The sequence below is a fragment of the Notolabrus celidotus genome, chromosome 1 (genome assembly GCF_009762535.1).
Source record: "Notolabrus celidotus isolate fNotCel1 chromosome 1, fNotCel1.pri, whole genome shotgun sequence".
NCBI lineage: Eukaryota > Metazoa > Chordata > Actinopteri > Labriformes > Labridae > Notolabrus > Notolabrus celidotus.
Genome location: NC_048272.1, coordinates 27252029 through 27277637, shown reverse-complemented (window position 1 = coordinate 27277637; position 25609 = coordinate 27252029). Strand labels below are relative to the sequence as shown.

Here is a 25609-nt window from a genome sequence, read left to right as displayed (position 1 = left end):
CCTAACCCTAACCCCAATCCTAACCTTAACCATAACCCTAATCCTAACCCTAACCCTAATACTAACCCTAAACCTAATCCTAACCCTAACCCTAATCCTAACCCTAACCCTAATCCTAACCCTAATCCTAATCCTAACCCTAACCCTAATCCTAACCCTAACCCTAAACCTAACCCTAATCCTAACCCTAACCCTAATCCTAACCCTAATCCTAATCCTAACCCTAACCCTAACCCCAATCCTAACCCTAACCCTAACCCCAATCCTAACCCTTACCCTAACCCCAACCCTAATCATAACCCTAATCCTAACCCTAACCCTAATCCTAACCCTAAACCTAATCCTAACCCTAACCCTAATCCTAACCCTAACCCTAATCCTAACCCTAATCCTAATCCTAACCCTAACCCTAATCCTAACCCTAACCCTAAACCTAACCCTAATCCTAACCCTAACCCTAACCCCAATCCTAACCCTAACCCTAACCCTAATCATAATCCTAATCCTAACCCTAACCCTAACCCTAATCCTAACCCTTATCCTAACCCTTACCCTAGAATCAGGGTGAGAATGGTTTTGTAAAAGTATACATTTTTAAAGTTAAGGTAAAATATACGGCTACTAAAGATCCTAAATTAAGAGCCGTTCGGGAGTCGAAAGAGTCGGCTCTTCTTTGGGAGCCGAGTTAAAAGCGCCAGCTCTCTGAAAAGAACCGAACTTCCCATCACTAAATCACATGCTTACTACCATTTGCACTCTTAGTTGCCCTTATAACTATTTGTATTGTAAAAGGTATCAATGTAAATCCTTCAGACCTGTACCATAGTGATAAACAGATAACACTTCAATTTGAATCAAGTAAATACCACTTGTATTCTTTAAAACAGAGGGTCATTTCATTCCTTGTGGACTCAACATGACAGCATTTATACTTTTCAAGTAATTGATCTTAAACACTTTCAAAAAATTAACAGGAGCAAGACTCACATATCCCTTCAGCCACCAAATGGTATCATAAAAATGGTGTATATGCTGTTTTTAATGACAGCACGGTTTTATAATTTATTAGAAATGTATTCAAATTATTTCACGGACCCCCTGCTATGGTTCGCGGACCCCCAGGGGTCCCAGGACCCCACTTTGAGAACAACTGAGCTAGAGTACGGTAATTGAGCTCTCAGCCTGCAGAGAAAGTTGTGAGGCACAGACCCCCAAGCTCTCTGCCCGACTCCACTGGTCACACTATAACTTAAATATAAGACTCTTTGAATCAAAAGAGCACTCTACAAGGTTAATGTACCATAAAACAGAAACAATATACCCCCGTTTCCTGTGAATGCATTATTATGAAGTGAAGGAGAAAAGATGAGAAAAAAGTTGCGCAGTGTCGCTGTCTTTTCCAGCACAGCGTGAACTCAACATTCAATGAATGGGGATGTGTTTGGTTAATAGGGTCAGGTCAAACGCAGCCATGCTGGAATAATTTTCCAGGACTATATGTGATTTTCCAGGACATTTGACTTTTTCTCCATTTTTCCAGGTGTTTTCCAGTACTGGAAAACTGGTCAACTGTTTTCCAGGTTTTCCAGGTTTTCCAGGACGCGTGGGAACCCTGCATATGTTTAAATCAGCGCCAGTTCAAGTCTTTTCTGGAGGAGTTGGGTTCAGAATATGGTGACTTGCTCCATCACACAGGGGTGCGATGGCTAAGCCAGGGAAAAGTGCTGTAAAGGTGTTTCGAGTTGCGTGAGGAGATCTGTCAGTTCATGGAGAGCAAAGGGAAATACATAGCAGAGCTCCGTGATACAAAGTTTCTGTGTGAAGAAGCGCCCCTGAAGCCCCTGCAGCTTCAGGGGCGTCGGGGACGTGTGATCACAGACATGTACGCTGCAGTGAAGGCTTTGAAAACCAAGTTGCGCCTGTGGGAGACGCAGATACTGCAAGAAAACTTGAGCCATTTTCCGTGCTGCCGAACTACCTGTGTGAACAACTGTTCTCTTTGATGAAGTTAAACAAAACATCTCACAGGAGTCGTCTTACTGATGAACACCTTCACTCAATCCTGAGGATTTCCTCAGCTCAGAGCCTGACCCCAAACATTGATGAACTTGCATCCAAGATGAGATGATGAGTATCTGGCTTAGACTAGTGTGCATCACAGAGCAGCCGACTGAGCTGAAATATGTTTCCTTTTTGCACTTTTTCTTGCTACCACAGGGTATTTTTGGTTTTTCTTTGCAGAATTTTTTTTGCTAATGTTGTTGGCCTGTAGAAAAATATTTTCATAAGAAATTAGTGAAGCTCATTCATTAGATAAGTTGCAGATTGAGCATTAAGAAATGAATGCAACATATTTTTTATTTTTTAAATGTTTATAGCAATAACTTAAGCTTTGCTAATTCAATGTTCAATATGTGCAATTAGTTCATTTCAATAAGTTTTGCAATAAACATTAAACCAGTCCGGCCCTTGACTTGCACTGATTTTTTTATTTTGGCACTCTGTGTATTTGAGTTTGACACCCCTGCTCTATAGCCTCTGGCACTGTCAGTTGAGACCCATGAGAGCAGATCTGGCAGACTAGCACAACGTAACGGTTTCATGCATCTGAACCTTCTCCAGCAACTTGTAAAGAACAAGATTCTGGGATAAGGATGATTTAAGTTCATGAGGAGACTAGAAAGTGTTTTTCTGCATGAAAATGAAGTAATCAACAAATTAGTTATTTATTTAATGTCACATCACAACAACAAAAGTTATCTCACTCGCTCTATAATTTGATCAGGTCTTCTGCTTTTGGTAACATTCATTAGAGATACCCAAATTAATCTACCAGTAAAAAGCAAGTGTTAACACTGGTGAGGAAAAAACGTTCTCCCAACAAGAAAAAATCAGACTCATGGAAAGATGGTCATCTGCTGTCAACCCAAAGATCTACAAAAACCTGTGAGATGAGAAAGAACAAGAATTCCAGAGAGGATACAGAGTTAATAGAAGAAGAGGAGGGGAAGATAGGAGCTCTGGTACCTCTAAGCAGCATGAGGCTGTGCTGATCCAAGGCAACCCTAAGCCAGCCCTACAGCTTCATCACAAAGGAAAGTTTTAAGCCTACTCTGAAAAGTAAAGGTATCTACATCATCTACCCAAACTGCTGATAATTTCATTAATTTCTTGGACACTTCACATTCCACAAACCGGCCTGCATTACAGAAGCGCAATGTTCAAAAGAAGTATTAAGGCACTATCAGCTGAAAATGTAATGGTGCCTGACCATTAAGAGCTTTGTGAGTATGAATGATGATTTTCAGTTCTACTTTGTAAAGGGAGCAGTGAGAAGAAGCTAATATGAAGAAAAACATATTTCTCCCTAGTTCTTACCAGTACATGTACTGTTGCATTTTGCATGACCACCTGAAGAGTATTTCGAGGCCTTTAAGAGCAGCCTGATAATAGGAAATGGCAATAATATTATTCATAAGTAAGACATCAAGGGCTGGGTTTCTGCATCATTGTGAGAAAGTGCCTTATTTTTTTTCAATACTATATGGCGGTAAAAAGAATGTCTTGAAATTTGTGTTGATGTCATATGCCAGGAGGATGCCAGGTTAGCTTTATCATTATGACAGTGCTTTTCTTCGAGCAAGGAAATCTGATCATGCCTCGTGAGATCAGACAGAATAATGGAGAGACTTCACAGAACTCAGCTCTGTTAGAAGATCATGTACAAATCTTATATCATAGAGCCAGAGCAAAAATCAAACACACAGCATGACTTAATTCATACAGTGCTATTAAGTACTGCAATTCCCTGCAGCAGTCATTACTAGACATAGCCCACTGGAAACATTGAGCAAGAGACCCTCTGCTTCATTGGCATCTTCTCAATGGAGCCTAGTCCCAGAGCAATGACCTCAGTCATTGGGGAGGTCTTAACCAAATGAAAGACTTCCCAAAGGGTTTAAATAACCCACATCTAATAACAAAATTATCATATCAGAGTTACCTCAGCATTTAAATCATCCTGACCACAGCAGTTCATTAATCATTAGCACATGTCTATCGCTATTGATTAAAGCAGAAAGGGTTCCAAAGAAAACCTCTCAAAAACCACACATCTCCTCTAGACACGGTCCCCTACCAGTGTTTGGTTGGAAGTACTGTAACCCTCTTTGGAGCCAGGAGTCCACCACGGTAATGGGACATGATTGGACAGATGTGGCCAGAAGCTTTGAGTGAGTAGAACTGATTAAACCCCAACCAGCTTTGTTGAAGCTTTGATCTGCCCTGTGTGTCAAGTTTAACAGTTCAGGAGCAGAAATCCACGATCTGGATCAGCCTCAACAATTACAAAACACTTACATAACCACACAGATGTATAATCCATCCTACATCCATCATATTACCCATCCATCTCTCCTACTCCCTCTCCTTCACTGTACAGGAACAGGAAGTTGTGAAGGTCATGCCTTTGTAACTACAACTCCCATTTTACACTAATGACATCAGCATGTGTTGCTAAGTTTAGGTTCTCCTGAGGGCCAGATGTTGGCAGATGTGATCAAACCTTGGCTGTCCCCTTCTTAATGTCATATTGTTGGGTAAGCCAGGAGGGTAAGGCATTCGCATATATTCCTGCATTCCTTTGTTCTCCTGCAGAAAGCCACAAGCCAACCACAAAAGTGGGCACACCCTTAAGCTGCAGTGAGATTATATTTTTGTATCTGCACACAGGAATGGGAATATACAATGCCATGCTGTAGTATGCCGTTTGTGTGACTTTTGTAAATTTAGCTTGGACTGGCTAGAAAGTCTTTATCATCACTCACACATAGACACCCCAGGGGAAAGCAGGAACAGATATAACTCCTGAGGACATAGTAAGGCTTCAGGTTTTACATGTACCACTTACAAGTAATACCCATCACTGTATCAACAAATGTCCCTGTTGGTGGTTCATCTGTGAAACAGAACCACCATGTGCATCAAATGTCAAATTAACATCCCAGTGTTTTGGTGGCAGTATACTTTAACAAGAGAAAAAACAAATGCACGCAACACATGTTCATGGTGGCATCCGTGCATATTTATTTTTACCTTGCCTGTATATATAAAGGAGTGCTGACAAACAGCGACTCTTGACTATACATTGGTAAACAGATGGAATCTTGGCATGCCAATAACAACTTCCTTAATGAGTTGAGAAGGGGCTCAAAGCTCAAAGTGGCCAGACATAAGAGAGACTGACTGGAACCCCCAACCTGAGGCCAAGCACCTCAAACAGCTGCATTTAATTTTTCCTCTTATTTGCTCCATTTCTCAGAGTGACTTTTAGGAGGGGAACCAAAGTCAGACACCACATTCCATAAATGTACTTTAACACAGCGGGAGAATCCCAGAGATGTAAAGTTTAAAATGTTAGTAGTTGTGTGTATTTATTTATGACTCAAATATCATGTTTGATGCTACCTGCAACAAGCCTCGGATTTTCATCTCAGATTTATTATGCTGACCTCTGACCTCCAGCACGCTTGACGGCAGTTAGCTTTGTTCTGCTACTTACCCTTTGCATCACTCCCTTTTTAAACCCTAAACCACATTTCTTTTGAATCCACTGAATTTCATTGAGACAGTTAAAATAAATTGTTATGTAAGTCACGTCAGCATGCTTTATCTAAGTGGGTGAGCGAATATGTGCAGTGAGTGGAATCTGTAACACATGTCTCTATGTGTTATTGTGGTAGAAAACCAGAGCGTGTGTTCTGGCATTCCAGTTTGTTTATGTGGGTGGGAATTGAAAAAAGCAATGAAAGAGTCATCAAGAAACTGTGTCTGTTTTTGTTTATGTACTTATTTCTCTGTGTCAGCATAACATTGTGTTTATGTGATTGAGTTGGTGACGCACATCATTAAGTTTTAAGCTTGTAAGTCAGTGGCATCCACTGTGGTAGGAATATGTGTTTGCATACTTTGGAATTCAATTCGTTGTGCAATATTAAATAGGACTTTCAGCTATAAATAACTCACTGCTGAACTGAAGCCCCTCTTTAGTGTTCCTGTCATTCCGTCTTGTTAAGAATTAATAAAGAATAAATGGCAGCACTTCAGTATGGTTTTACGTCACTCAAACATATGTGAGATTTTACAACCGTAAGTGTTCCGTGAACAAACAACCACAAATCCACACACAAGCTCACAGATACACACATTTGTTGGTTTGGCAAACTGCTGGTGTTCATCACAGAGGACTTGATTAGTCATCCTGCCTCATCTGGCCTCTATCACATGCTGGTCTGACAGTTTAATCTGAGTCATTCATTCTCACACATCAAAGAGGCAACATGCAGTTTACCCTATTGTGTGTGCTATCCTCACGCCCCATGTAGATGTGCAAATGGTTACAGACAAACTTTTAACAGTCTCTTTGAGCTTATTATAACCTTTCTCTGACATGAGGATCATAGTAAACTTCAGGAGTAAGAGGTTGTCTCTGTTAGGTGTCTACACTCATTATCACACTCAAAATGAAATTACAATAAAGAAACTCAACTCAAACCTTGCTAAAGGAAAACAGTCCTCCTTGTTTTATTGGACTTGACCTACAGACCTTTGCAGTTGACTTTTCACCTTGACCTCTTAACTTTAAACTGTGTTAAGTGCACAACTCCACAGTGTCACCTCAGAGTAGAATACTCATAAAGTTATCTTGTGATTCTAAGGAGCACAAAATAATTTCTTTGATCTGTTCATCAAATATCACTTCTGAGCACATTATAGTGCAAAAGCTACAAGTCTCTCCAAAAATGCCACAGAATAATTAACTGTGACCTCAGAGTTTAGCGCAAGCACACCAGATCAACCATGGCATCCACTAGTCTCTCTTGTAGCCAGTGGATAACGTCACATAAGATCCTGCTCTGTAACGCTGTACTCTCCATGACAAAAATACAATAACAAACACTGGGACGTTTAGGCTAGATGGCTTTAACTTTATTGCTCCAAATCAACATACACTGAATAGATGAAGTACTTCGAGACATGAATCAGTGCCGGATCATGTTGGCCTATGGAGCCTCCAAAGTCATATTAGGAAGCTCCTTAATCCTCCTTATCCCTGGAGTAACATGTGAAATAATAGTCAGAACACAAAGACAGAGAGAGATAGAGAAGTGTGGAGTGATACCATGTGCTCCACACACGCATGTATGAGCAGCCTGGACAAACATTGGAGATTAAAATGACTGGAAGTAGGAGTCCCTGTTCACCTGACCCCATCTCTCTAACCCCTGGCCCCCATCAAGCTTTGTAAATGAGAGAAAAAGGAGCAATTAGAGAGGCAGTCATGGGGCAGGTAGAGGATCCCTGGGACCTTTCCTGGCTGGTATTTGACCTCTCACAACTGGGGGCCATGATGAAGATACATGCTGAGTATTTAGAGAATGTCTTCGCTGAAAGGACCTGGGAGAAAAAAAAGGCAGCATATTTCTCATAGCAATGCTCACGTCATAAACAAACATTTTATTGGATGTGGGCACCACTGCATTCCTATATGGCAGAAATGTACCCTTAATTACAGTATATTCAATTAAGAATTCAACATGTTGTGCATTTTGAAGCCTAAATGAGAAACCAAACATATAACTTGCAATGAAACCAGCTGCTCTTAAATGTTAATAGCACTGCTGGAAACCTTGACCTCAAACCTCAGAGACTCCACTTAAACCTGCAGTTTTTCTGCCTTTTGCAGGAATCCGATATTGCTCACATACTGTATGTAGTGTGAGTATGTAGTATGAACTTCTTTCAGAATGGATTCTATCACTGAAAATAAAAACAGAACAGCACCAAATTGATGAGCTGACTCTATGTTTTATCCATTATCCTTCCCCCTTAGATAAACACACTTACAGGTCCTTCCGTCCTGCAGCCAGCAAAAAGATGAGAATCTCATTAACATGTATTCCCTTGAGTCAGAACGGGCTCTGAATCAATCAGACGCAGCCAGAAAATATGTCTGTACCCACATATATTACTAGATAACAGCTAATCCTTATATATGGCATCACCCTAATCTCCTATACAGCTTTGGTAAGAATATACTAGAGAAGGTGGAGATCCTCCAGGGTTTCCTACTATGTGGAGGCCTGCCAAACACTATAGCATGTGTTAGCAGAAGAACAGAGAGACAACAGAAAAGACCAGAGAGCGGTCAATGGGGACAAATGCTCAGCTAAATGATACACAAGTTTAGAGACTGTTGAAAATGGGATAAAAACTAAGCACTTTACACTCACTAAAACATAAAAAGACATATCAATATCAGATTGATGACTGGGACATCAAGAGTAATATTGACTGTTCCACATACAAATATCATTGTCATCATTGGCCTATATGTGAATTCTCAGAAATTCAATTTGTGTCATCAACTCTGAGGGGAAGGCAATCATGCAGGTCTGTAAACCATTTGTATTGCATTAAAGACATTCATTAAATCAGATCTCACTCTGTGTGGCTATTCCAGTTTTTGAGTCTCTTAGTATTTGATGTTGAGCCATAAAACTGAAGAGACACTGTGTTTATTCTTCAGATTCAAAGGGTGCGTGTGTGTGTGTGCCAGTAAAGAAAAATACATCAGGCTCAGCAAGAGACCAAGCTGTCCTGACGTGTGTGGTCAAGAAGCATTTGGAAACAGGTCTGTCATGTGTCCAACCATGTGTTTATTATCCAGTTTTATAAATGAAGAATGGCACAGTAATCTATCCATCCGGCAGACAGATGGGAAAAAGACTCCCTTTCTTGTCCAAGTCATTTGCATGAAACTTCAAGCTGTCAGATTGTCTGGGAACAACAATGCGCCATCAAGCTGCAAATAACTGCACCGAGGACTATTTTTGTCTCCCTACTCAGGTTTCTTCCTGCTAGACATCAAAGAGACCTGTTACTTGAAATTGCCGCAGCTGAAAAACAGGAGGGCAGAGGCAGATTAAATAACTTCCCCGCCTTATTACGAGGCCCAGGTTAGCTGAGGGACCTGGTTTATCTGGTATGTGCTCTGCGGCTGGTTCGCATTTACTGCGGTGAAGTACGCGTGCAGGTCGCAAGTTTGTCCTCTTTGGCGCACAACCCTAAGAATCTCAATGGATAACAGTCAGCCAGGATGGAGAAAAAATACTCTCTCTCTCGATCAAGGGTGGTTTTGGTTTAATGCTATTGGTGCAGCGACGCAACATCCTTGTGGAGTATGTGTGTGCGTTTGTGTGCCGGCGGGAAGGACGTTGGATAAATACAGCGCACACTCATCCTCCTGTAATAACGCGTACAGGAGACCTGGGTGAGACGCACAACTCAGGTTCCTTTGAGTAAATAGATATTTACAAGACTTAATTAGTATGTAATATGAATTATAAATTCCATCTTTCAGACTGTCACACACACATGCTGCTTTTTTATTTCGCAAAATGAGAGACGACATACATCTCTCAAATGGAAATTAGTTATAACCAATTTCGTTGACTGTGGAACGTTGATTTTTGGACCAGCAAACGATCCACATTTTGATGCAACAAGGCGACAGTCCTGTCAAGAGATGCTCCTGCTGTTCCTGAGGATACTTTGAACTTTATTGAGGATATTTTTCGATATTTATCTAGAAAGGGGATCGGTGAAACACTGGATTCATCAGGACGCTTTGCGCATTGCGTAGTTGGCAGAAAAATGCGTTTGTCATTTTGATCTGCCACACACTATGTCCAGACTAATCTCTGCTGGAAGACATGCATCTTACCATCCATACGGTAAACGCCAACACAAGGATAATAGTGTGTAGTATGCTTGGGAAAGGTCGACATCAGATGCTGGCCACGCTTTGTTGGCTGTTTTTGGCTGTGACGAGGAGCGGAGCAGGTGAGCATCATGGTCAACAACTCTGTGGATGCTGATCCTCCTAATCAGTTGCGCATCGAGATTAACCTCACCTCTTGTTTCCCCTTGTGGTTATGTTACTTATTAATTTATTCTAAGGGAAAGACAGGTGTAGTGACTCAACTATGTTACATGTACATGAAGTAATGACATCTCACATGGTCTTTCAACAGCAGGTAATATTTAGTTTAAGGTGTTTTTTTGTTTGTTTGTTTTTTTTAACTATTGGCACTCGGTACCTCATTAGAACTTGGCACCTAATATCCCTCATAGGTAACCACATAAAGCTTTATTGATGTATATTTTAATAATTCTGTTTCATGTGTATTATGTGCTGTATTGTCTGATAGTTGATGTCTGCGTTATTTATGTTTTATAAGTTTTTTAAGCAAGTTAAATCCCCCTGGAGTTTATACAGGTTTTCATTCATTTATGCATCTTTTTTTTGCTGTCCCGTTATTATAGCCATACCTGTTGCTGATTAAGTGATAGCTTGGCAGCCTTTTGTCTTACATGTAAACTGAGAGGATCTACGATGTCCATTGAAGAAAGGACAGGCTTCAGTGTCCATCAGAGCAAGCAGCAGTAGCTGAATAGTCATGTTAATTAAATATTCATGACAAACAGTGAAGAGGTTTAGTCCATGATGTCAGTGCTGTGAATTACTTGCAGTTTATTTGAAAGCTTTTTTGTCATCAGATAATATGTTGTCAGATAACTTATTCGGATACTTGTAACATCACAAAACTTTAAAAGTATTTCATACTTCGACATAATGACTCTCCCTTATCCATGCCAGTTTCCAGATGTGAGGACCAGGCCTGCAGTCCACCCATAGGGAACCTGGCAAGTGGCAGGACCCTCTTCACACTTTCAGGCTGCTGTGGAAACAGCTCCCTCAACCATAACCTCTGCACTCATCCTCCTGCTCATCGTCCCTTCCTCTGTCCTGAGGACCCTCACCCATCTGCTCACATGACTGATGACCCTTTCCTACAACCAGACACCTGGTGGGCATCAGATTTAGGAACTGAGATGCAGGAGCAGCAGGATGAGATCCGATTGGACCTGGAAACACAGTTCTGTCTGTCTCATGTAGTTTTGGTGTTCAAGTCCCCTCGGCCTGCCGTCATGGCGGTTGAGCGTTCAGCCGACTTTGGGAAGACTTGGGAAGCTCTTAAGCTCTTCGCACACAATTGCAGCATGGAATTTGGTTTGCCTGATGATTTTTCTCATCCAGGATCATTGTGCACGTCCCGTTATACCAGTGCAACACCCTGCAGCAGGGGCGAGGTCAGTGATTATGCATGAAGTGCCAAATGTCTTCATTATTAGATCCAAAAGTATTTAATTAAGTGCTGATGAGTGTTCTGTGTCCCCGCCCAGGTAATAATCCGGACACTAGACCCCATGGGTGCTAAAACACTGGACCCTTACAGCCCAGAGGCGCTCTTCCGCCTCTCTCTGACTAACCTCCGCATCAGACTGCTTAAAGCTCAGACCTGTCCTGCTGCCCTGAGGCGGACTGGCTTCACAGCCTCAGCTCTGTCCTCCAAACGCACCACTGAAAACTCAGCCTCTGCACCTTATGCTATTTATACTTTTCAGGCCAGGGGGACCTGCCTGTGCCACGGACATGCAGAGCAGTGTTTACAACACAACAGCAAAGACACAAGCCAGAACAACACCATGGTGAGTGGCTTTTCCTTTGAGTACATTCCAAAGTAAAGGAACAGTCAATGATAAACCATGAAAGAAAAAGTTGGTTTCTGCACTGGCTTGTGTTCTATTAAAAGTATTGTATAATACAGGTTCAGGTCTGGATGTCAAATTACTTTCTACTGGAAAAATCCCCCGTTAAAAGCTTTAAATAGCTCAGTTTATTCTTGATGTGTTTTATAGCTGTCTCCAGACAGCTTTAAGGTCTAATATAGGTGAAGTAGCTCAGCAGCCCCTGATATGTCTTCCAGGTATCTGGTTGGTGTCTGTGCACTCACAACACAGCAGGGGATCACTGTGAGAAGTGTGCCCCACTCTACAATGACCGCCCTTGGAGACCTGCAAATAGCACAAGCAGGGAATCAAACCCATGTCAGAGTAAGTAACTTCAGTCTGATCAGTGGATACTCTGCTTGGTCATTAGAGTAAAGGGCCGGTGGATAAGAAGTATGGACAGAGTATCAACAGAGACATGTGTTATGTTCACTTTGAAGTGAAAATATAGCTCTTGATAATTGTTTTCTCTGTTCTCCATATCCTCATGTTCTCTCTTTGTCCCTCTGTCATCTCTCTAACTTCTGACATCACACACTGCTGTGATGTTAGAGTGTCAGTGTAACAGTCACTCAGATAGCTGTCACTTCTCACAGCGGGCATGGATCTCCTCTGGTGGCACCAGTGGGGGGGTTTGTGACAACTGCAGACACAATACTGTTGGTCGCAGGTGCCAGCGATGTCGCCATGGCTACCACCGCCACCCGTCCCTGGCACTTAACTCCCCACACGCCTGCACGCGTAAGAGACACGTAACAGGGGGATTGGATAATGTGTTTTCAACTAGTTAGAGAAGCAAATTATAGGAGATTTCTTGATTTAATTGACCTTGGTGGAATTAATTACACAGTCAGGGGGGTCTGTGGTTTAAATCAAACAGAACCACAGTGTCTTAAGGCTCCATCTGTTGGCTATGTTTGTAAATTCTTTACTTAGCTATAGAGTCTGAGGGTTCAGCAGCATACAGAACTGTGGTTGTCTTTTCTCAGGCTGCTGGTGCGATTCACAGGGCACTTTGCCTCCTCATGCTGGAGAGGAGGGACCCTGGTGCCACCCTAGAAGTGGGAAGTGTCGCTGTAAATCTGGAGTAGGGGGCACAAGCTGTGACAACTGCCTGCTTGGTTATTGGGGTTTTGGAGTGGAGGGTTGCAAACCCTGTGCCTGCCCTCACAGCTGTGATCCAGCCACTGGGCAGTGTCTGGACAGGTTAGCCACAGACTTAATGTTGTTCTACATCAACGCTGAAGCTAAAATGTACTTAACATGATAAAATGTGAACAAATAACAGTAACCCTGTATGTTCAATTCCACTTTTACAGCTACTCTAATAACCAGGTGTTTAATGTGCCTATTGGTGGAAAAATCCCTGAGCTGGATCATATGTTCACTGTAGAAGAAGAGGCACAGTGGTCAAAGGAGCTTGCAGTCTCTGCTCTGCATTACACAGGTGAGTGGTTTTTTTTTGTTTTTTTTTTATATTTTATTTGTAACTTTTGTAATGTAACAAGACAAAACAAATACAATCAAACTGGGGCTCAGACATGTGAAATGAAATAAAATAAAATGGATAATATGAAAAATAAAAAATAGACAAATAAATTAATAGAAAACACGTGAAGAAAACGTTAGTTGATAAATGATTTTAAATAACAAAATAAACGAAGATAAGTAATAAAATAAATAGAAATACATATATACACATAAACACACATATGCACACACATGCATACGTATGCATACACATACATACACACATAAATAATGTAGAGAGACAGCAGAGAGAGAAAAAAAAACAAAAAACAAACAAACATAAAAAGACCATATAAAGCTGCCAATTAAGATGCATACGCTGGAGTGTTATGCGTCAAGTCTGCATATATAAAGAAATACTCCACTTTCATCACACGTCAGCCTCATCCTAAAAGGCAAGGAACGGGCTCCAGATAGCTGAGAATGTCTTCACAGAGCTAGATTGCAGGAACCTTAGTCTCTCCATTTGTATGACTGACATCATGTTAGAAATCCATTCCTGAAAAGAAGGAGGGGATGGGGACTTCCATTGCTTCAAAATAAGTCTCTTGGCAACTATCATCCCCAGTGTTAGTGATCGTCGCACAGAGGAGGAGAGATCCTTAGTGGACTGTGAACAGCCAAAGATTGCAAGTCCAGGTTCTGGCTGAAAGAGTCTTTTATAGGCCTTAGAGTACCAGTCAAATACCTTGGACCAAAATCAGTTAGTGAAGGACAAAACCAAAAGGCATGAGACAATGTATCCTCAGAAATCTTGCATCTGTCACACAACGGGGAGACAGAGGAGTAGAACTTATGCAACCTTGATTTAGAATAATGTAAACGATGGACAAGCTTAAACTGAATGAACACAGGTGAGTGTTAACCAGCTGATGCTAAGCTACTGCTTTTTGTTCATTTATAGGAGTGATGTTTTTTCAAAGTTAAATCCAAAAGGACTTTAAGTTGTCTAGCCTAACTTCTGAAAGACTACTTCAGTCCTAAAATGACTGGTGGAACATCTACAAGCTCTTTAACCAAGTCCCATCACCTGTTGGTTTAAAATTTGAAGTTTCATCACATGGATGACTGAGAACTTCAGATATCATCTGGATATTTATCTTTCTTTAAAAGTTTTACCGCGTGGATAGTCCGTCACTTAATTACAGAAATATAAGTATATCAGAGAATAACTGCATGTCTGTACACAGGAAAGTGTAGCTGTAAGGAGAAAAAGCTGAGAAGTGTGTCTGACCTCTGTAAGACCAAACATGATTACGGTAAGAAACAAAATCTGTTCATTTAAAGTGCACACAAATTGTGTGATCATGTGATTCGTCTGATGCTTCAAAATATCCTCTCATTCTTCTGTATGACTGTGTCCCACTACAGTTATCAAAGCCAGTGTGCTGTCTGCCCATGACAAAGGCAGCCATGCAGAAGTACTGGTCAAAGTTCGCAAGGTCCTTCGATCAGGACAACTGGCAGTCAACTTTGAGACTATCAGAATCTATCCTCTGTCCTGGACCATCCGCGGATGCACCTGTCCAGTTCTAAACCCAGGTATATTCAGTTTTTCAGAACAACTAAGAGAAGCAAGTTGTGTTTGGTTACTAAAAGAAGTGCTCAGAATAAGGTTACAAGTTTCCTCCAAGAGGCTTTGAGCATTACAGCAATGTGACTCAAGGTTAGAACACATAATTAAACAATCTATCTTCTTCACCAGGTATGGATTACCTGCTCGCAGGCCCAGAGGAGGCTGGGACAGGCCGTCTGCTGGTCACCATGCAGAGTGTGGTGGTCCCATGGACGCCCAGGCTGGGTCTGCTTGTGTCAGGGGGCCTGAGAAATGGATGTCCATGAACTCAATACTCCAAAGATGGAGACACTTTGAGGGATGTCCTGAAGAAACTTATGAGTGGGCAGACAAGACAGAAGAGGAACTAAAACTCAGTTTGAGGAGAAGCTGTCCCTGACATCAGGGAAAATTATCCATGAGTCAAACTCAGGTTCAGTTTAGGTCAGAAATCTCAAACATGATTTGAAGGCGTGCAACACATTCAAAGACTGACATGAATAACTGATCGACCCATTTAATAAAACATCAGCAAGGGGTATTTTAAAGGCAATATTTTCATCTAGCAAATATTTTAATGATGTAAATATCTGGATTTGTTTCAAGTTTAATCTCTCAATGTTTTTCTCCCTTTTTATCAATGCAATGTGACTCAGGAAAAGGTTAAGGTTGTTCCTTCTTATGCAGTCAGATGTTTTTGTCAGGTTCTTCATCTCCTTTTAAAGTTTGATATTTGAAACTCACAGTGAACTGAAAAACAATCATTGACAAGAGGTTGTTGTGTTTTGATTATAACTGGAAAGGACCAAAAAGGAAGTAGAAATTGTTTAACAATCATTTTAATCTGCATGTTTAACAAAAATCCATCATGATTTAAGGCCTGAATGACATTGTATGACCACAGATTCTAACTGAAAACTCTAGACAGTGTTAAGATAACAAACCCTTGATGCAGTGGTGGTGTAAAGTGAAAACACTTTAGGCCAAGTGTCTTGTCAGTTCTAAAAAGGTTAAGTATCATTCATATGGCAATAAATGTGGAGCGAGACCAGGAGGGTTCTACTAAGAATGGAACAATTAACCACTTTAATGTTTACATTGTTGTAATGTTTACTAAATGTAGCCTGAAACAGCCGTCTTGTTTTCCTAAACAAGTACATGACTTTTGGTCTCTTGTGTGATGGAAAGGGACTCATTTCACTGTTGAGCTGATGTCAAAGCCAAACTTTGGTAGAGGTATAGTTCTTGGATAAGCTGAGCATAGCTCAGATCACTGAATCTAGTGATTACTTCTTAGTTTTCTGTCTGATATATATATATTTATATAATTAGTTATAATCCTCAGTGCAAGTGACATTCTTAACCAGTTACAAACAGAACACACATAACAAACACAAACAAGCAGCTCTTCTGATTGACAAGTAAACACAGATAATCACTTCCTATTGCATATAGACTGAGTATCAGCTAATGTCCTTGCAGCAAACAGCTTGGCCCACCGTCATTAAGTCATAATATTAAATGGTTTGAAAACCCTGCAGAAGAAGCAGCCTATACTTTATCTTTATGTAGGTCTTCTCTCTGCATACGCAGAGTCCCTCTTGGATGGATCATGAATTCTGCCCGTGAGTGTCAGAGTAATGTAGGCTCCTCTGTAGGCTGCACAGGAGAGGAAACCAACCGGAGCACCTTGTGGAGGGTCATTTATGCTGGGCAGTGCTTTCACACAAAGGACAAGAGCCTGTATGACAATGACTGACCTTAGCTGGCAGTCTGGTTGTCTGTAGGTAATTTGCTGTCAGAGGCCAGGGTACTGTCAGTTTCAGGGGGAGCAGTAGAGCCCTCAGTAGGGGCAGCAGAGGCGGGCCCCGAATCTGAATCTGTTGGAGAGGAGCTTTCCTTTTCTTCCTCCTGAGGATAAAGATCAGGGTACCTCTGCATGCACTCCTGCATGCCACGGAAGTTATCGATGCACTCAGAGCCCTTAACCTCTTCTGTGCTGTAGTGGAAGCAGGAAAAGGCCTCCTTGAACTGAGATCCACAGGGTCCGCTGGCCATGCCACCCAGGCACGGGCAGTTCCAGTTGATGTCTCCATTTGGTAGGATCAGACCTGAAGATACAGGAAAACAAACAGAAGTAAGTTAACAATATCACCGACTCCGAGGTAATGAGTATTTCAAAGCAATGTCCACTGTGCAACATTGATCATATAACTTACCCTGTTCCTCATAAGGATCGTTCGGGTCCTCTGCAATGAGTTCCGCACTGCTAGGAGTCTCATGGTCTTCTTTAGTCACAAAGATGATCCGATCTTTACCTTTGATTACGAAATAAGAACAACCTGAAGTCGTATACTTTTTCAGATAAACATTAAGTGTGGTAGAATGAATACGCTACCAAGTATTTCTAATACAAGACCAAGTATGCAGTATTGCTGCCTAGCTAGCCGTAGTTGTGACCCCTGGAGACGGACTGTAACAACTAGCTTGGACCTGAGTTAGCCTGCCTTGCTCTGTGGTTCCATATCTGTCAATCTGAGTTGGATGTGTGATAGATGTTAAATTATTCCACCCCTGCCTGGTTGCTCACTTATTTTACTCTGACGTTATAAGTTAACTGTGTTTCCAGAAAGTTAGCCTAGCATTGTGTCTCGCCCGATGACATTGCCCAGCCATGGAGTGAAAAATGAATTAAAAGAAAACAACGTAATTACCCTCTTCCCTGCAGTACGACATGTCTGCTGTTGTTATCAGTCGTACAGCGTCTTCTCTCATAAAAGATGAAAAGTATGAAAGAAAACGCTCCACAGCTGCTGAGATCTCATCTGACTAGCTAGCCGGCGTCTAACAGACCCGTTACCCCCGTCTGACCTGAGCCCACATGTAGGCGCACCGTGATGACGTCACCAGGCAGGTTACAAAATTTAATAAAAATATCTATTTTAACCTTCTGTTAAGTTCGTTTCTCAAGAACAGCAATAATGGTCCTGAGTCAATTTGACCCAGCGCATGTTTAATTATGTAAAAGTGTCAGAAACCAAAAAAATCCCCCAAAACATTGTTTATGTCTCATTATTAACTCCATTACTAATCATTTCAATCAATATTTAGTGCAATGGTGTTCTTTACCTCTCACAGATCATGGTTCAAAGAGGATAACTCACTTTTTTTCATAAAAAATCATGTTAAAACTATGTTTAATGTACATTGGAAATACCTGAATATAAATAAAATAGTTTTACATGACATATTTTTGTTTATTTTATTCTACATTTTACATTTTGAATTTTTGTCTTTTTATGAAGTGAAGCCCAGATATTTATTCCATATTTAGCTAGTTTGGAAGGCATACATTGCCTAAATGGGCAGCAACCTCTGAATACCACTAGCCTTTCATGCACTTTGACATTAGGGCCTAGACTATAGAGTAGTAGAAGTTCATCTACCCACAATACCAAAGAAACAATTAGTATTTGACCCTTCTGACCCCTTTTAGCCTCCACTTTGACTGCCAGGTCAAATTGACCTGAACAGTATATATGTAATATTAACATTTGGGGGGCTTGCAAATACATGAAATGAACCATTTTCAATGTATATTTTGATAACGCTACTTAAGCCAAGCAGAAGAAGATTCATACTAAATACCTTTAAAACATGTTTTAGATTTTTGAACTTTAAAATGGGTCAATTTGACCTGCAACATAACAGGAGGGTTAAAAGAGCAGAACTAATTTTTTAATGTGCATATTATATTAGATGGTCATAGGATTATAATTAAAATCTAAAGTGTTTGATATTTAAAAATTGCCATTTAGAGACTAGGTTTCCTCATATTAAGCAACTCTATTACTTAAATGACTTTGTGGGGCACTCATGCAATTTACATTTTAAATAATTGTTTGTTTGCCAATAGAAGAGCATTTGTATGCACTCTGCACAGAGAGCCTTTTCCTCTTCAGTTAACTTTAGAAAACTTAGAGTGACCCCTTGTGGATGTTCACTTATAAGCCTGCAGTACAGCAACAAAATATAAACACAGACAGGATAAACTTGTCTAAGCTGATATCAGTGTTACAGAATCAACACCTTTGTCCAACACTATGTGACGTCTTGATGTTGCAGATGTGACAGAACCCCTCTACTCTTAGTATATTAATCTTAAACTGTCAATAACCTGTGCTGGAGCACATGGTGGACTTGTCATTATGTATCAGTCTTCATTATTTGACCAACAAATACCATCCTGTAGTCTCATCAGAACACCAAAAGGAAACTACAAGAAGAAGAAAATGGGAATCAAAACACGAGTGTGTTGGAAAAACAAATTCTGTTTTTTTAATAACACAATTATGTCTGTTACATAAAGTAAAAACCAAAAAGAAACCCATTTTCATCCCTATCAAACCCACCCTCATCCCGACCATCTCGGCAGTATTGAGCAGCGATTCAGTCTGGGAAAAAAAAGAGCATGACGACAGACAGACAATTCCTTTGAGGACCTAGAGACAGTGGCCAAACACTGAGCCATATATAAGACCAGAGTGGATATAAACATAGTCCATGAGTTAAAATATTAAAAAAAAAGGAAAATAAAAAACACCTACAGCATCTGCGAATACCAGAAACCTTTACAGAATACAAGCATATTTCAGTAATACATTTGCACCCTACCATAGGCCCCTAGAAAGCATGATTGCTATCTGTGACATGACATGGCTTTCTTTCAACTCCCTCCAAATGTCCAGGCACAGCGCTTAGAAATAAGCACATGGTGATGCTGTCTTAGTGTTCCTTGAACATGCTGCAAGAACAATGCCTGAGGTAAGTCCAAGACAGCAACTCACACTTGTGTGCTTTTATGCATTCCTCAGCTGATAAGACAGTCATTTGGGACATAGGCAGCCTGCAGATAGATAGGTTGTACGTACTGGAGTAAAGAGACAGTAGAGACACAATACTATGATCAACCCTGGGAGCAACCTAAATAGTTTCCTTAGCATTCACAGGCTGGAGGCATAAGGTGGAAAACAAAGGTGGTGGAGAGGAGTTATCCCAGCTGCGAAATGTACTGATTGTGCACACTGCAAAAAATCCAAAATAAAAAATGTTGTGGGGTGGATGACTTGTGTCTGATGTGTCAGAAGGTTGGTATTCTTTAGAAGAGCAATGCTCCCATGCTGCCCACTTCGCTCTGCTCCTTTACAAAGATTTCAAAGTACTGGTAGATGATGGTCACAGCCAAGAGGATTCCTGTACCCGAACCAATGGCACCCAGAAAATCAGCCATAACTGAGAGGCCTCCTATGCAGAGGCCACCAAAGGCAGCAGCTGTGGGGATGTACCTGCGAAGAGTACAGAGATTATAAGAAAAATATATAACGTAAGGCAACTTTCCTTACACGGAAAGTAAGAAACATGAAACCTGAGCCACTGTCTGCAAGGCCACTTTGTACCTGTTAAGCTCATGCACCATAGATGTCTCTCTGTGTCCCCTCATTACCATCTGCTGCTCCTTCAGCTGCTTTGCCACCTGTTGCACAAAAATGTATATACACATGTTAATTTTATTGTAACATATACCAACAAAATAATCTGCTGTATTTACACTTAAAGACTTACATCTTTGGCAGAGGATCCTGAGACCTCAATCCAGGTCTTGGAGAAGAAGGCACAGGAGCCGAGCATGAAGACAATGTAGATAACAGCATGAACCGGGTCATCTAGGACAGAACCAAATGACTCTGGAGGAGAAAGGTAGTAGCAGAGACCACCCACTGGGTACGCCCGAGCTGGTCCACCACTGGTAGCGTCCTAAACAATGAAAGGGATTTTTTGATGATTCTGCATTGTAGAAAAGGTAGCAAAGCTGACTCCACCCTCAAGCAGAAACACTTTCATAAAATCTTTATACTGGATAAGCCACAAAGACTGTGACAAGATGTGCTAAAGTCAAAGCTCGCCTAATACTTACAGACCACGTTCCCAGGAGGTTGACTAGGAAGTTGCCACTGAATCGTGTTGAGAGCATCTGAGAAATCACGTAGAGATTGGAGACCAAGGCGGACTGCAGGATGATGGGGATGTTGGAGGTGTAGAAAAGTTTGATGGGGTAGGTGTTGTACTGACCACGATAGCGTGCAGACTTGATGGGCAGGTCTACTCTAAAGCCCTGGAGAAGTAACAAAGCGGGACATTTGGTTAGTTAATGTTTGTTTAAAACCTGTAGCCTAAATTATTTCAGTTTGATGAAATCAGCTAAGAAACAGGCCTGGAGTTTGTCTATAATGCTGACTCACCTGGAAGTATATGACCACAGCAAACACGAAGACAGTTGCAATCAGGTTCATGAGATTAGGCAGGTTCTGTCTATAGAAGGCCTCTCTCAGGGCGCGCACCTTGTCTGTGCGGGTGGCCAGAAGATGGAAAAGGGCAATGATGGCACCCTCAAACTCAGTACCTGGGTAAACAAAAAGAATAAAATAGATATTCATTATAATAGGATTCAAATTAAAGTAAAACCCGGCTCTAACATATGTCTTGGTCCATACCTCTGCCTGTATTGACAGTGGTGGGGCTGAAGGCCTTCCACACGATCGTCTCGCAGATGTTGGTTGCAATGAAGAGAGAGATACCCGAGCCAAGACCATAGCCCTTTTGAAGCAGCTCATCCAGCAGCAGGACAATCAGACCTGCTACAAATAGCTGAACACACAGATAGGAGGTTTGTAAAGAGCTGATTGGGAAAGAGAACCAGCTGTTCAAAACAACTGTTTAAAATAAAATAGATATGTATGTTCATAACAGATTTTCTGATATCTGCCTGTCACATAAAGGTACAAGATGACTTATTCAAGCTGTGTGCATGCCACAAAAAATTAAGTAATGTTAAGGAGATCATTAATAGCGACAGAGCCATTTATATTCAGTGCTTCATATAATACATGTATCTTGGTGTCATATGTTTTCAACTAGTTAAAAAAAAACTCCTATAAGCAAAGTGTTTCCAGAGACATTTTCATAGATTAGACTAGAGAGCAGCAGGAGATTTTATTCACCTGGATGATGATTAGCAAGCAAATGCCAGCGCCCATCTCCGAGGGGTCTCCGTACATGCCAGTCATTACATATACAATGGCCTGTCCTATGGTGATGATCATTCCAAACACTGTAAAAAGACAGAGAAGAAAAATATGTGCAATTTGTAGTCTTGCAGGGATGGAAACTTCTGATGTTACTGGTACTGACATCTTCAAAGCTGTTTTTTTTTTAAATCAGAGGTGCAGTAGTTCTAAAAATAACAAATGTGGAGAGTGATAGACCTACATTTCTGAGCTCCATTGAAGAGGGCTCTGTCTTTGGGAGTGTCTCCCACCTCAATGATCTTGGCACCAGCCAGCAGCTGCATGATGAGGCCTGAGGTGACAATGGGTGAGATGCCCAACTCCATCAGAGTACCTGGAGGACAAATTAATCAAAATTAGTGTCACTGCAAGCATACAATGGTGGCAGTATCTGAGTTAGTGAATTGGGGCCTCGACTGTTGTCCTTTGACTATCACATGTGAGAGTGAGATAAGGTAAGGTTGATCAAAAACAAGACAAACAATCTGCGATAAAGGGTGCTAATCATGTTCAATTCAAGCACCTCTGTTGGAAGCCAGGATGACTCTCATCCAGTAGAAGGGATCTGCTGAATCTGAAGACATGATGCCAAAAAGAGGAATCTGCAAGCAAGAAAAATATACATAAGTTGTCACAGATACACAGCAACAAATGGAGTAGTTTATAGTTTCTCACAAACAGATACTCACCTGGCAGCACACCAAGAAGATGAAAAGCGTGATGGCGGTCCATAGTACTTTTTCTCTAAATTGAATCTGCAAGGATTAAAAAGAGGACCAGATGTCACTCATGTACCCATTTAGAGAGCAGAGAGCAGAAACAGTTCATGTTTATAACACAGGTTACCAGACATAGACTTACCTTTCTTTCTGGTTTCTGAATTTCTGGCAAAACCGCACAGAACGGTTTGATGACCTCCAAAAATTTAACTGTAGAAAAAAGGGATGAATTGGTTAAATTACATGATAATGCTGCCGTGAAAACCACACCATGTTCTGCAACACTCCTGTCAATATCAGACACATTTGTGGTTTCTCAAGTAATTCTGAATCTCAGACAACTTTGATGCTACGTCATCACTATCCACAAGTCAGACAGCTGGCAGCGGTCATCTGGTCACTGAAGCATTACATGTGTTTTACCACCAAATGACTGGATATAGTAGGATAAAAGTTTGACAGTAACTCATCTGCTGATTAAACACTTTGTAACCCGCTTTGGACTTCGCTGCTGCTCCACTGTCTAGTTGTTGATCAGCTGTGTCAATCACTGAAACTGACTTTGACAGCAGGCGATTTAACATGTGCTGCTGAATACTCGAAAGGCAGTCCACATGACATTATAATTGTATCTATGTACTAAAATAAAACAGTGAAACCAGCCTCAAATCACCAGTAAACTATAACGGAAGAGATCAGACAGCTAGCTTAAAGCTAACAGGCTTCCAATCACAGAACGAGTGAGCACTTTAAAAGAGGAAGCTTCTCTGAAAAGCACACAGCTAGCTGGAGACTGCACTTGAAACCTGTAAAATTAGTTTAGCAAAAACAACAATTTGATTAGAAGAACTTCAGAGAACGAGCTCCCGTTATAAGCTAGCTGCGACTTGCCAAGTAACCTAAGATTAGCCAATTAGCTCGCAGACGAAAGCTTTACCCGCATTAATGTTTGAGAATAAAACCCCAGCGGGTATTTTAAATGATCCCTCAATTCTTGTAAACAAGAGGAGAATGTCACATACTCCCCATGGTGTCCCTAGGCCGACTCCTGCCGTGTTACTGGTACCAGTTTGAGTGCTGAGTGGAGTCAGTGTGCCTCCATCCAGCCGCTCCGTCTGAAAAGAGAGAGCAGGAGAGACACGTCACCAGTCAAGCTGCTATCACACGTCACTTCTCTGAGACTCTGCAGAGACAGCGGACCCCACACTGCATGGGATGGATGGCACAATTATAACATTATAGATTATAGCCTATAAACAAATCCTGCGAGCTCCAAAATCGTACGATTTAAATTGCAAACCTTTATAATTTTACATATTGTAACACAATGCTCTCCCATCCTTTAGGGGGCGCTCTACTCCAGACTCGCCAGTAGCTGTGGTCGAACTAATCACTCTGATGGGGCCGGATGGGTTGATATGGCTCCATGCTCCATGCTCCATACCAGTATTCTACTTAAACCCTTTCTACATAAGGACATTATTTATGGCTTTGTCTCTGAGAACAAAGAGTATGATTTTTTGGTTAATAATATCCTCATCTTAGCGAAATTTTACATACATAAATGCAAATATAGGAAGGTAAATTCTAGGTTTTCTATGGTTTTACATGAGTTCTCTCCTTCACTAAAGCCCTTAAAATGATGAAAAGTACACATGCTATGAAATTGTTCAACTAGACAAAACTTGACTTTAACAAATATGATCTGCGAAGAAAGCTTTAGCATTATGGGGGGGGGGGGTTTTGTTCTTTTTTATTCTTTTTTTCTCCCTTCTTTCCTGTTTCATGATTATATGTCATTTTAAGACTGCACTTTATATGGTTTCTAGTGTTACTTTTTCTAAGAGATATGTATTTGTTTAAATGCACTATTTGCACCTGTTGGTTACAAAATCCACTGTGAAGAATGTTTGCCACAATGTTTTGTAAATTGATTTTGTTAATAAAAAATAAAATAAAATAAAATTCTGTGGGTGCCCAGCTAGCAGGGAATGTTCTCACCACAATGGCTAACATTCCCTATAAATTCTGATTGTGTTTCAAGACAAGTTTTTGAGTGTAACATTCAAAGAGCATCTTAAGGATGTTTATCGATTTAAATAATGTTCCTTTTTTGTTAACTATCAATTAAAGAAGAACATATTTTCTTTAACATTCAGATGATGTTTTGATAATCTTCTTTGGTTAACAGATTATTGAATGTTTTCTCTAAAATGTTCCCATAATGTTACTTAATAACAAAGAAGCAACATTCTCAAAGCAACATGTAAAAAAGGTTTTCAGGATGTTTCTGATGCCTCAAATCACAAAATGTTTTATTTAAGAATATTCAGGTGATATTTAATTAAAACAAATATATAATGTTTTATTTTTAAAATTCAAAGGATGTTTTGAAAAATTGTGAACATAAAGAAAACATCCTGCTGAGAATGTTTCAAGAACATTAGTACACTGTTGTCACTTCAAATTTGATTAATGTTTACCAAACATTTTATTAATGTTTTTAGGGAATGTTACTAGAGAACATTCTTTCAACACAAAGCAAACTTCCCACTGAAAACTTTACAGTAACATTCTCCGTAACATTAACAGAATGTTTTTAGAATAGAACATTGCTAGCTGGGTGCCTGCTCATACAGGAATTAAAGGAAATGAAGCTGCGGACAAGTATGCAAAGGATGCTGCAAAAAGAAATAATGTTGAAATAACTGTGCCTTACAGTAAAGCTGAACTTAAGACCATTATTAAACATAAGATAAGGGAGAAATAGCAAACGATGTGAGAAGAGGAGAGAACAGGAAGGTGGTTGTACAGAATCCAAAGGAAAACTGGTAAAATGAGGAGTACCTTCAGATTGCGTAGAGAGGAAACAATAATATCTAGGCTATGTTTTGGTCACTCGAGATTGAATAGTAGTGCTGTCAGAATAAGGAAACATCTAACAGGAATATGTGACTTTTGCATAGAAGAAGAAACAGTGGAACACG

At 40.7% G+C, this 25609-nt stretch overlaps 3 protein-coding genes and 1 long non-coding RNA gene across 4 annotated transcripts; 1 reads left to right on the top strand and 3 right to left on the bottom strand.

Annotated features, from left to right (window-relative positions):
• Nucleotides 1-6965: 6965 nt before the first annotated feature.
• LOC117819459 lies at nucleotides 6966-9910 on the bottom strand. The gene is made up of 2 exons (XR_004632551.1): nucleotides 9785-9910; nucleotides 6966-7455 (listed from the first exon to the last, which is right to left on the bottom strand). It is a non-coding gene; the product is annotated as an uncharacterized LOC117819459 (long non-coding RNA).
• On the top strand, nucleotides 9049-15933 carry si:dkey-202e22.2 (netrin-4). The gene is made up of 10 exons (XM_034692816.1): nucleotides 9049-9903; nucleotides 10721-11214; nucleotides 11308-11613; nucleotides 11892-12018; nucleotides 12247-12435; nucleotides 12684-12900; nucleotides 13014-13141; nucleotides 14415-14483; nucleotides 14596-14766; nucleotides 14930-15933. The coding sequence occupies exons 1-10, from the start codon at nucleotides 9774-9776 to the stop codon at nucleotides 15064-15066; spliced, it is 1968 nt and encodes a 655-aa protein (XP_034548707.1). The 5' UTR covers nucleotides 9049-9773; the 3' UTR covers nucleotides 15067-15933.
• Nucleotides 15603-17679, bottom strand: chchd4a (coiled-coil-helix-coiled-coil-helix domain containing 4a). Its single transcript, XM_034692830.1, has 3 exons — nucleotides 17494-17679; nucleotides 16999-17097; nucleotides 15603-16890 (listed from the first exon to the last, which is right to left on the bottom strand). Exons 1-3 carry the CDS (start codon nucleotides 17552-17554, stop codon nucleotides 16541-16543), a joined length of 510 nt encoding a protein of 169 aa, XP_034548721.1. The 5' UTR covers nucleotides 17555-17679; the 3' UTR covers nucleotides 15603-16540.
• A 1411-nt stretch (nucleotides 17680-19090) lies between these two features.
• On the bottom strand, nucleotides 19091-23777 carry LOC117813336 (protein transport protein Sec61 subunit alpha-like 1). The gene is made up of 12 exons (XM_034684496.1): nucleotides 23645-23777; nucleotides 22765-22832; nucleotides 22593-22658; nucleotides 22427-22505; nucleotides 22106-22237; nucleotides 21838-21947; nucleotides 21331-21484; nucleotides 21079-21239; nucleotides 20754-20951; nucleotides 20402-20593; nucleotides 20236-20312; nucleotides 19091-20124 (listed from the first exon to the last, which is right to left on the bottom strand). Exons 1-12 carry the CDS (start codon nucleotides 23649-23651, stop codon nucleotides 19938-19940), a joined length of 1431 nt encoding a protein of 476 aa, XP_034540387.1. The 5' UTR covers nucleotides 23652-23777; the 3' UTR covers nucleotides 19091-19937.
• Nucleotides 23778-25609: the final 1832 nt, after the last annotated feature.

Bases quoted from the DNA above. Each gene is read 5' to 3' on its own strand.
- LOC117813336 (XM_034684496.1), bottom strand. The intron at 22,238-22,426 runs GTGCTTGAATTG...TTTGTCCTCCAG, and splicing joins CATCCTGGCTTCCAACAGAG to GTACTCTGATGGAGTTGGGC. The intron at 21,240-21,330 runs GTATGGACCAAG...TTGTTTACCCAG, and splicing joins CACTGTCAATACAGGCAGAG to GTACTGAGTTTGAGGGTGCC.
- si:dkey-202e22.2 (XM_034692816.1), top strand. From the start codon at position 9,774: ATGCATCTTACCATCCATACGGTAAACGCCAACACAAGGATAATAGTG. The intron at 9,904-10,720 runs GTGAGCATCATG...TATCCATGCCAG, and splicing joins TGTGACGAGGAGCGGAGCAG to TTTCCAGATGTGAGGACCAG. The intron at 12,436-12,683 runs GTAAGAGACACG...GTCTTTTCTCAG, and splicing joins CTCCCCACACGCCTGCACGC to GCTGCTGGTGCGATTCACAG.
- chchd4a (XM_034692830.1), bottom strand. From the start codon at position 17,554: ATGAGAGAAGACGCTGTACGACTGATAACAACAGCAGACATGTCGTAC. The intron at 17,098-17,493 runs GTAATTACGTTG...TCGTAATCAAAG, and splicing joins GTCGTACTGCAGGGAAGAGG to GTAAAGATCGGATCATCTTT. The intron at 16,891-16,998 runs GTAAGTTATATG...CTGTATCTTCAG, and splicing joins CGATCCTTATGAGGAACAGG to GTCTGATCCTACCAAATGGA.